General features: G+C 42.7%; 1 protein-coding gene across 3 annotated transcripts in view; it reads right to left on the bottom strand.

Annotated features, from left to right (window-relative positions):
• Nucleotides 1-8,361, bottom strand: part of CEP41 (centrosomal protein 41) — a 46,504-nt gene extending 38,143 nt beyond the window's left edge. Inside the window, exon 1 of one of the 3 annotated variants that reach the window (XM_060633129.3) lies at nt 8,100-8,361. Coding sequence is in view for 2 of the 3 variants with exons in the window: in XM_060633127.3 (XP_060489110.1) it covers nt 7,649-7,699 (51 nt within the window). In the remaining variant the exon portion in view is untranslated. Of the gene's footprint in view, nt 1-7,648; nt 7,932-8,099 lie in introns of those variants that run through there. The other 2 variants (XM_060633128.3, XM_060633127.3) reach the window with 2 other exon arrangements.
• Between the last annotated feature and the right edge of the window lie 3,658 nt (nt 8,362-12,019).

A 12,019-nucleotide genomic window follows, 5' to 3' on the forward strand; every position in this document is an offset into this window, starting at 1 on the left:
TAATCCTCACAACAGCCTGTGAAGTAGATACCAGCATTATCTTCATCATACATAGTAGCAAAACGGGCACAAAGTGGAGTGACCTCTCGAGGTTACTCAGCGGGTGATAAGGATGGAACCTGGATCGAAACTGGGTCGTCTGGCTCCAGAGCCTCCACTCTTCCACACTCATTCCAGGGTTCTGAAAATCAGATCCTCTGATGGATTTTTGGTAGTCCATGAGTCCTGTGAAACTACGCAAAATTTTGTGTGTGTGTGCATTTTTATGGGGAAGGGGGTCCTTGTTTTCACCAAATTTGCAAAGAGATTTGTGACCTAAAAAGGGTTAAGAACCAGGGGTATATGAAATCCTGTGCTGTCTGGTGGGACCATGGATAGGCAGGCTCCAAGTAGAGAACCCTGAATGTAGACGAAGGGCCTGGAGTAGGCCCTGAAGACAATGGAAGGTACCAAAAATACTGAGCTGTGAGCCACATAATTGCAAGGGTATTTTGGCAGATTACTAACACACAGTTTATGAATCCATGGATGTTGGAGAGGAAGGGAGAAGTATGAGAATCAACAATGGGATTTTTCTGAAGGAAAATCACTAGAAAACGAGTGACATTGTCCGAATCTCAAATCATTCAAACACGAATGAGCTCTTCTGACTTCCCACCTCTCTCAAAATGGAACTCACAAGGTTGGTTGTATTTCAATGGCAACGTATGTAGTAAGATTTCCCTTTAAAGGATTTTTAAAAATACCATTATACATTTTGTTCAGAATTTCCCTATTTATCTCCTTTGTATAGACAGGAGGTCCATCAAATGAAGGAAATGAATTCCATCTTGAAAAGAGCCTCATTTAAGGCAATCTCGCACTTAACATAGGTCTTTTAAAGAACTTTTTTTTTTAAATGGGAGTTTGGATCTGGCCCAATTCTACTGATCTCAAACACTAACCTGGACCCTGTATGCACATGCAGCAGCCCCTACTTTGCCAGCAGCTACTACCTATGGCTGATTGTACTTCTCAAGATGTTTGCAACAGAATTTCCCATCTCACTTACACTGTGATGTTGAGACTCCTCCCATGGTGGGGTGGGGCCAAAGTCTCCATCCCCAGCCCCACTGGAATCTGGATGGGCTAGTGAGTGTGATGGAAGTGCTGCCTTATGACTTCTGAGGCTCGATCCTAAAAGGCAATACAGCTTCCACCTACCTGTCCTGGGACATCTGTTCTTGGAATCCAGCTACCATGTTGTGAGAAAGGCCAAGCCACACGGAAAAGGCCATGTGTAGGTAGTATGGCTGACAGCCCCAACTGAGGGCCTAGCCAACAGACTGTAATCAATGGCCTTGAAGAAGCCTTCAAGTTAGCTCTAGCCCTAGCTTCTGTCTGCCTGAAAAACCACAAGAGATCCCAAATGAGAAGTGCCTAGTCGAGCCTGGTCAGCCTCCAGGACCATAAGAGATCATAATAAAATGACTATTATTTTAAGCCACTAAACATGGGGTGATTCATGAGGAATCAATCTATAATCGGAACATATATTCCGATATATAATTGGAACACCCTCCCCTCCCCCCTTCCTTTCTAGCTAAACAACTTGGGTGGGGCGGGGGGGGGGGGACCCTTACACTGGGTATCTGCACTTTACTCCTCTATCTATTGCATTGCAACATGGCTACCGTCCCCACTATTCTACTGTGGTTCCTATGGCAGCTGGCCAACATCAGAGATCCCCTGATTGCTGAAAAATGGCTCCTTTTCATTCTTTAACTCACTTGACCTTTCTGTACCATTTGACACTGCTATACAGCCCCACCTTCTTCAGTTTCCACTCCCTTGGCTTCAGTGATACCTCTCTCCCCTGATTCTCCAATGACACATAGATCATTTCTGTCAGTCAGTCATTGAAGCACCATGTTCGCCAGGATTCCATCTTCTCAATCTATAGCTTCTCTGTGGGCCAAACACTTAGGGTGAATTCCATTTGTATGCTTCTGATATCCAAATAGGGAACTGTAGCCTGACTTCTCCTCCCAGCTCAGCCATATATTCATGTACTCATTCAACAAATGTTTATTTGCATGCCAGGCAGTGTGACGATGCATACAAGTTTATGTTCTTGTAAGTATGCCAGAAGTAAACAAATAAATAATTACAGATTACAAATAAAATAATTACAGATCATGATCTACTGGATGAAGATAGCATATTGAACACAGGCCTTTAATTTCACTTCCTTCCCAAACCTCAATTTTGTCTTCTATTTTAAGGACATAAAGCTCAAAAAACCAGAGAGAGTGGGAGAAGGTACAGCAATAGATTTTTGAAGTCTAGAAAGCAGATCAACAAAGGAAAATGACTTGACTGATTCAAGAAAATCAAAGGGAAGGCCAAGAACAATTCTTAAAAGGCTTAGGAAGTGACAGCTCCAGGCACCTCCAGAAGTGGGGAGTAAAAGGAGGGGCTGAAATAAGGAAGATTATTTGAAGGCTGATTGAAAAACAACTGGATCTCCAAATCCCTATCCCCTGTGTGCCCCTGAGTGACCTCTCCTCCTCCACCATGGCAGATCTCTATAGATTTATTCCCTGAAAAGAGTTTCTGGACTGGGAGGTATCCAGACAGAGAAAGGCAGAGATATCATTACTGAAAATAGGGGCATTAAGTGAATGATGCATAGTAATGTTGAAATTTAGCTCCTAGCTCTAATTCCTCCAGGAATTCAGTTAGGCTTTTATTTTCAGGAGACTGGAGGAATTCTCTGAGCAAAATAACCAGCATAAGAGGAAAGAGCTGAACCTACAGATTTGGGAGGATAGTTCCCCAAATCATGGCCCAGTGAGATCTTCCTGTAGTTAGGCTCACCATCAGCAAGTCCCTCTCAAATATACAGATTCAAATCACCTGTTTAAGTTTCCTTCTCAAAACATAAATTAATAATTTAGGATTATTTATTAAATTATGTATTAAATTAAAGAAGCCTGAGAACATGGCTATGAAGTGAATTGTGTCTCCCCCCCCCCCCCAAATTCATCGCAATGTTCTCAGGCTTCTTTTAATTCTAAATTATTAATTTATGTTTGGGGGTTATATTGAAGCCCTAATCCCCAATGTAACTGTATTTGGAGGTGGGGCCTTTTGGAGGTAATTAAGGTTAAATGAGGTCATAAGGGTGGGGCACAAGTGTAATAGGATTAGTGTCCTTATAAACAAAGACACCAAAAGAGCTCTCTCCCCTCTGCACAGGGCACACAGAAAGAAATCTAGTGAACACAGTGAGAAGGCGGTCATCTACAAGGCAAGAAAGACCTCTCACCAGAAACTAAACTGGCCAGCACCTTGATCCTGAACTTCCCAGCACTCCAAAACTGCCAGAAATAAATTTCTGTTGTTTAAGCAACCCAGTCTGTGACATTTTGTTATGGTGGCCTGAGTTGACTAGTACAAACATCTCCAACAAACCAAAAAGAAAAATTGCAACAGGGAGGAAATACACTATGCAGGGAAAAAAAATAGTTCAAAAAACTATCATTAGAGAAATGAAAACATATATCCACACAAAAACTTGTACATGAATATTCATAGTAACATCATTCATAATAGCTCCAAAGTAAAAACAACCCAAATGTCTATCAAAAAGAATAAAAGGAGTATGTCTACGCAAAGACTATTATCCAGTAATAAAAAGGAATGAAGTACTAATACATGATATAACATGGACGAACCTTTAAAACATTATGCTAAGTGAAAGAAACCAGTCACAAAAGACATTTTGCATGACTCCATTTATATGAAATGTAGACAATAGGCAGATCTACACGGAGTAGATTAGTGATTGTCAAGACTGGATGGGGAAGACAATGGGAAAATTGGGGAGTGATAGTTAAAGGTTACAGGATTTCTTTTTGGTGAAATGAAAATGTTCTGATCAATGATGATTGCACAACTCTGTGAATATATTAAAACCACTGAATTGTATACTTTAAATAGGTGAATTATATATATCTCATAATGCTGTTACTAAAAAATTAAAACTTGACAAATTAAAAAAATTTTAAAAACTTTAGCTCTACAACCATACCAAGTACTCACGTAAGCGTTAAAAGAAAATAATTAAGTTGGGCTGTATTTGTCTGACATGGAAAGATCCCCAAGACTTATTGTTAAGTGCAAAAAGCAAGTCAAAAAGCCATATATCAAATGTTACAACATTTGGGTAAAACAAAACCACAAAATAAAATCCTCTCTCTTTACACACACAAGTGTGTGCACACACACACAGACACAAATCCAGAGCAAAAGTTTTGGCAAAGATAACTGGAAAAAAATTATAAATAGTGATGTAGGAAAATTTTCCTACATATTTACAAAAATAAAGGCAGATAGAAACTCCAGGAAAAACAAAAAGTGGTAAGAAAGAAAATGTAACCGTAATGATTACTGCTTTGGCAATAATCAACATTTACACAGTAACTAAAAAAACAAACACACAAACAAAACAACAGTAAAAAAAAAAATCCAATTAGAAATCAGGCAAAAAAGAGACTGTTAAAAACTGAGAACAAACTGAGGGTTGATGGGGGGGTGGGAGGGAGGGGAGGGTGGGTGATGGGTATTGAGGAGGGCACCTTTTGGGATGAGCACTGGGTGTTGTATGGAAACCAATTTGACAGTAAATTTCATATATTAAAAAATAAATAAATAAACATTAAACAAAAAAAAAAAAGAAATCAGGCAAAAGACAAAAACAGATATTTTGTTGAAGAAGACATATAAATGGGAAATAAGCACGTGAGAAAAATGTAAGATGTTCAACCTCAGTATCCATTGGGGAAATGCAAATTGAGACCACTATGAGATGTCACAGTGCACCTATTAAAACAACTAAAATAAAAAATATCGACAATACCAGATGTTGCCAAGAATGTGCAAAAACTGAATATCTCATACACTGGTGAGGAGAATGTAAAATGGTACAGTCACTCTGGAACATAGTTTCTAAAAAACTCACATATGCTCACATACAACCCAGCAACTACACTCCCAGGCCTCTATCCCAGAGAAATGAAAATGAACATCCATACAAACAGCTGTACCCAAAAGTTCGTCTCTTTATTTGTAATAGCCTCAAACTGAAAACAAGCAAAATATCCTATAATAAGTGAATGGGTAAACAAACTGTTATACACCCATGCCCCAGAATCCTAACCAGCAACAAAAAGGAACAAACTATTGCCATAAGCAACAACTTGGATGTGTCTCAAGGACATTAGTCTGAGTGAAAAAAAGCCAATCTCAAAAGGTCACATATCGTGTGATCCCACTTATGTAACATTCTCAAATAACAAAATTACAGAAATGGAGAACACATTCGTGATTGCCAGCGGTTAGGATGAGGAGGAGGAAAGTGGATGGGACTAGGAAGGGATAGAACGAGGGAGATACCTGTGGTGATAGAATAGTTCTGTATTTTGATTACAAATATAAACCTGTGCAAATCTTGATTAAATCTACACGAGTGAAAAAACAGCCTAGCCTAGAACTATACATGTATTATATAACTGTCAATTTTATGGCTTTGATATTATACTATACTTACATAAAATATAATCAGTGGGGCAAAGTGGGTAAAATACATGGGACTGTACTGTTTTTGCAACTTCCTGTGAACCTATAGTTATTTCAAAATGAAAAGGTTTTTTTTTTTCAGATTTTATTACTTTTTTTTTTTTTTAGTGTTTATTTTTGAGAGTGAGAGAGAGAGAGAGCACACGCACATGCATGAACGACCAGGGAGCAGGGGAGGGACAGAGAGATAGGGAGACAGAGGATCTAAAGCAGGCTCTGCACTGACAGCGAAGAGTCCAACACGGGGCTTGAACCCACAAACCGCGAGATCGTGACCCGAGCCAAAATCAAGAGTCGGATGCTAAACCAACTGAGCCACCCAGGCACCCCACAATAAAGTCTTTTATAAGGACGCATCAGGGTCCAAAACAGAGCTCTTAAGAATTAAAAACATGATGGCAGAAATTAAATAGAAGGATTACAAGATAACGTTAAATAAACAATCTCCAAAAGAGGAAAAAGACCAAGAAGTGGAAAACAGGAAATAAAACTTAAGCAAATTAGAGAATCAGTCTTACAGAAGCAACATGAGAATAATGAATTCAAGCAAGAGAATGGAGAAAGTGGAAAGAAGTCAACAACAAAATAATTCAACAAAATTTTACAGAATAGACATGAATTTCTGGTTCCCACCAAAATGAGTGAAAACAGACCCATAGCAAGGCATATCTTTGTGAGACATAACACTGGAAACACAGAGAAGATTCTACAAGCTTCCAGAAAGGAAAAATCAAGTCACATACAAAGGAACACGTGGCTTTGGACTTCTCCACAGCCAACGCTGGATGCTAGAAGACCACAATGTAATGTTTTCAAAACGCTGATGGTCTCCCACCAAGAATTCTATACTCAACCAAACTTGCAGGCAGATAAATGTGACGGCAGAATAACAACATTTTCAGACATGCGTAACATTTTAGACAGAAATAAAAAATATTTATTCCGCATGCACTCTTTTTCAAGAAACTACTGGAAATTGTGCTCCACTGAAACAAGGAAATTGGACCTCTTCCTCTAGGACACAAATGTATGACCACACAGGGCATCCGTGCTTCTCTCCCCTACACTCCTCTAATCTCATCAAGGGTGTCAGCACCGATGGGTAGCCCCAGCTGGGAAACTAAGTCATCCATTCCACTCTCATTTCTCAAAGCTAATCATGAAGTCTTAACGACTTAATTCCCTAAATATTTTTCATTTCTGTCCCTAGTTCGATGGCCTTACTTTAAGTCTGTATCATAAATACCACCTATCTAATCTGCCTGTCTCCATTCCTGGCCTCCTCAAATCCTTTCTCCACAAAGCAGCTACAGCCATCGGCCTAAAATGCAAATCTGACCACATCGCTCAGTTACTTACAACTTCTCAAAGGTTTCTCAAATTCAGACCAGCAAGCAAGATAAATATGTGGCAAACTGCCGGTCTCCACACCTACCTCCCTGGCCTCCGTGGTAGAGATTACATTCGATCCTGGCATTCTCCTGCAGAGCCCAAACTTAGCCTCACAACTTTCTCAACCTAGCTCATAGATATCCACCGCGAAATGGAATGAATTGCGACTCCTGTTCCGTATAAAGGCCAAGTAACTTTAACGAGGCACAGGGGACCCTTCCAGAATTCACTCCTGCTTCTCTACAGGGAACTGTCCACTCCCGTTTCACACCTCCTCATCTTTGCTTATGCTATTCTATCTGGGAGGCTCCCTCACCTGGCTCATCACCTTGCCATTTCATACCACCTCCAGGACCTTCTCTCACTTCCTTAAGTGAGTCCAATCTTTCCTCTGCGCTCTTTGAACTTGTTCCCAAACCACACTGTACTCAAATTCTGTTTACAAGTCTCCCTCACTAGGCTGCACTTACTAAAGGACAAATGCCTTGTCCTACTCTCTGTATTTCTAGCACCTACGGCGGTGTACGAGTCCCATAAACACTTGTTGAAATTAAATGCGCACAAATGCAGCAGGGTACTAGGGGTGAAACAGACAAGAAAGTAAAAGGTCCCATCGGGAAGAGGGTAAACTAACGTCATAGTTTGCTTCCTTTACACATGGCTTGATCTGCTTGTTCCTGCTCATCCTGTATCCCCAGAATCAGAAACGATGGCTCCTTTTGATTTTGCTCCTTTTAGGGTTCAGGGCGTTCATCTGCATGTTCGTTATACTGTGGAACTGCCACACCTAGACTGTAAGCCCTTTGAGGGAAGGGGCTGTGTCTTCGGGCACTTCGCTTCTCTGGGCGACAAATGGCGGGGTACAGCGAACGTTCGGGAGGGTGGTCTCTCACCACCTGATGCCGGACTTGGCTCGCAATCCCCCAGGCCCGCCCCGCCTCCCTCCGCTCTCCAGACCCCTCCTCACGGCGGCCGCCTCCCGCCTTCCGGCCGACGGAAGTCGCTAGCTGCTCTTCCCGGCCCACGTGGAGCCTTTTCCGGTGCGCCCGCCCCCTCCGGCTCTGCGATCGAGACCTGACCCTCACCTCGGGATTCCCAATGTGCCTCCGGACAGACATATCTGCTCCAACCGACCACGCCGGGATTCTAGCCTCGCCGGGAGCCTCTAACCCTAACTTCCTACCCCGACCACCTCTCTCGGCCGCCTCCTTACAACCTCTACTCCGATTGGCTTCCCTGCCCCGGCTAGCCAATGGAGGCTCTGTTTACTCTCTCTTTCCAGGGTCAAGGGGGAAGCGAGACGCCGCTCAGTGGTTGCCAGGGGCAACGGGGGGACGCCGGCTGCAGAGGCCTTTTGTGCTCTGGGCAAGGCCCGGCAGGCTGCTGCCTGAGAGCGGGAAGAGGGGCGTGGGGGGAGGGGCAGGCTGGCGCCTGCGCGTGAGCGGCTATGCGGAGCCCGGGGGAGGGGGGGGAGGGGGGGGGAGGGGAGGGGGCCCCAGAGCAGGAATTGGTTAAGGGGGCTTTGGGGGGAAACAAGGAGCTAATGTGCAAGCACAGACATGGCACGGGCACTCTCCCCTCCTAAGGCCATCTTACGCAAACATCTGGGCTACTTCTACAATAGGGAAAAGATATGAGACAGGGCTGTTCCTCAGGAACTGGAGAATCTGTAGTTTCTTATTTTCAGGTTAGGTTAATGTGCAAATCATGCGAAAATATCATGCGTCAATACAGTAATTATTGTTGCCTTAAAAGCGCTTTAGCTAGCTAGAGAATGGCAGCTTTAATTGCAAAGCGCACACACCATTCTGTGATTCATCATTCGCTTAACAAATATTTAATAAGCACCTTATGAGAAAAGCTCCAGTAGGTTTTGTGGAGGATGGGAGGATGACTAAGAACCAATCCCGTTGTCATGGAAACCATTGTGACTCCTGCCATCAGCTGCCACCTGTTCTTATTCCAGATCTGAAAATTAAGTCCCAGCCACCTTTACAAAACAATCACACACACAGTTTGACTTTGGCTCCAAAATGTCCCACCAAATCCATCAAAATTACTATTTACTTTTACATGGGAGAACAACACAGTAACCCTTTGTCCTTTGGTCGAAGTTGTTTTTCCAGGAATGGAGAAAGGTTACTCTGAACTGCTCATGTTCACTGGCTGTCTCTGCTTGTGCATAATAGCATGCAGCTGAGCTCCTTCAGGGTCTGTGCAGACGACCCATTCAGCAACATGGCCTCACATGCCCTTGTCCTCTCAGACACTTCAGCGTTGCACCCTCAAGGCCACACCTTAAACCGTGTAGTCACTTATGGCTGCTTGACCTCCAGGATCTTAAGCTGGCCACAGCTGTCTCTTGCCCCTTCCTGCCTCCTGAGTTTGTCTGAACTTTCCTAGCGTTCTCCAGTCTTTTAACCCCTCTAAAATCCCCAGTTTCTCACTTCTCCACTAGAATAAGGAAGAGTTTAGAGGCTGCAAAAAAAAAAAAAAAAAAAAAAAAAAAAAAAAAAGGGGAAGGGGACAGTGGGGAGGATATCTTAGCATGCAGAGGCTTCTGGACACCTTGCTACTTAGAATGAATGTTTGCCAGTGCCGTGTGGAGGTGCGGTGATGATGGGGATTATGGGTAGGATAAAGAGAAGAAAGAAAAGAGAGTGATGGTAAGGAACGAAACTAAAAGGCGGTAAGAAAGAGAGGAAAAGAGTTTTAAAGGCCTTTGTAGGTCAAACGAACAGCTATTATATATGTGGGAAGTAATGAGTGCAAAGGATGGGAAGGCATCAAGGATAGCTATAATTTTTCCAACTTGGGGGACTGAACAGATGAGTGATAACGCATTAATCAAGTTAAAGAGCAGTGGAGGTCAGTAAATCAAAAGAACAGAACAGCCTTTTTGGAGTTGGAAGCTCACCTTCCGTTCTTCGGTGTTTGGGCTCACTTTTCTGGTCATCTTCCTTTTTTCCCAGAGGGTATGGGAATATCAGGTTTATTTGCCTCGGGACTCATTTTGGTTGTCCAATTTGGGCTGCCTTATTAAGCCTGCAGAGAGAGTGTAGAATGTGGGGTCTTGGGTCCAGCCATCAGAGATGCCGGTGTTTAGGGTGAGGCTTTAGGGTTTTGTAGCTAAAGAAGAATTTTTTTTAATGTTCTTCATTTTTTAAAGAGAGGTGAGAAAATGCAAGCCGGGGAGGAGCAGAGAGAGGGAGACAGAATCTGAAGCAGGCTGCAGGGTCAGTTCTGGCAGCACAGAGCCCAGCGCAGGGCTCAAGCTCATGAACTGCAAGATCATGACCTGAGCTGAAGTTGGACGCTTAACCAAGTAAGCCTCCCAGGCGCCCCTAGGATTTTGTAATTTAATACATGTTTCCCCACTCCTACTCCTTGATTCTGGTGCAGAGTCCATGGGCCACACCATGAGAGGCTCCGCCGTGGAGGAACTTCTCATTTTGTCTCTGGAATCCTTAGAAGGCTTAAAACTATAAATCAAAAAGCGTTTAACACCATAAATTTCCTTTCAGGATGCCTTTTGGACACAGAGCAAAACTGCATCATAATTAAACAAGGTGCTTACTGCTAATATGAAAAATAGGTAAATGTCAAAACAAGATAATTCATAGAAGAAAAGCATTTAATAAACATATGAAGAAATATCCAACTAATAATGAAAGAAATGCAAAACTGTGCAGCTAGACCTCATTTTTCAACTAACAAATGGACAAAAGTGTTTGTTTTCTCTCTTTTGTAAACAATAATGCCCAGGGCTGGCTAATGTTTCATGAAACAAGCAGGCTCATACCTTGTGAGTGTGACTATAAGGAAGGGTGACCAGGGGCGCCTGGGTGGCTCAGTCGGTTGAGCGTCCGACTTCAGCTCAGGTCATGATCTCGCGGTTTGTGGGTTCGAGCCCCGCGTCGGGTGCTGTGCTGACAGCTCGGAGCCCGGAGCCTGCTTCGGATTCTGTGTCTCCTCTCTCTCTGCTCCTCCTCCACTCATACTCTGTCTCTCAAAGATAAATAAACGTTAAAAAAAAAAAAAAAAAAAAAGGGTGGCCGTGTTGAAAAGCAACTTGAGAGTGGGTATCATGAAGCCCTCAGATCTTCATAGTCTAAGAATTTCTTCTAAGAAAAGAATCAGATACACAAAGATTATACCCACAGATATTTACTGGAATCTTACGTAAAATGATGAAAATGGAAACAACTGATCGTCAGCTAAAACATGATCAAAATAAGTGATGCCATATCCCTGAAAAGTAATATTATGGAACCATTAAAAAGTATGTGTCAAGGAATAAGGCAATGGAGAACTGTTCCTGATATAGTAACAAAGAAGAGCTGGAAACAGTGTTTTACTTAACATAATCCTGATTAGTGTGGAGAATCATACAGGTGTCCACAGAAAAAAACTGAAAAAAATCTTTTTTTAATTTGTTTGAATGTTTTTACTCATTTTTGAGAGACAGAGAGAGACAGAGCATGAGCAGGGAAGGGGCAGAGAGAGGGAGACACAGAACCTGAAGACAGACTCCAGGCTCCAAGCTGTCAGCACAGAGCCCGACGCGGGCTCGAACCCACGAACCGCGAGATCATGACCTGAGCCGAAGTTGGACGCTCAACCGACTGAGCCACCCAGGCACCCCGGAAAAAATTTTTTAATGTAAGCAATCTCTGGATTATGAAACGTGGATTTTAAAAATTCTTTATACTTCTGTGTATTTTGCAGATTTTCTTCCAGTGACTATGAATTACCTTTATACTTTAATAAAAGCCTTTTCCTTCTAAGACACAAAAAGCCTGATTCTGATTTCAGCCAGAAAATGGTCTATGGCCTTTGTCTGGGCCGACTTAGACCCGAGCTGAATTCTGCGTAATTCTGCTTTCTGAAATGCTGCTGCTCTGTCGTTCTTGGCAGTGAAAGACCCTCCAGGCACTTGAGCGAGAGCCTTGCAATCAGAGTCGTGATTGCTAAGAGGTTCAAGCTTTGTTTGCAAGAGAAGAAG

The sequence above is a fragment of the Panthera onca genome, chromosome A2, assembly GCF_046562875.1.
Source record: "Panthera onca isolate mPanOnc1 chromosome A2, mPanOnc1 haplotype 2, whole genome shotgun sequence".
Taxonomy (NCBI): domain Eukaryota; kingdom Metazoa; phylum Chordata; class Mammalia; order Carnivora; family Felidae; genus Panthera; species Panthera onca.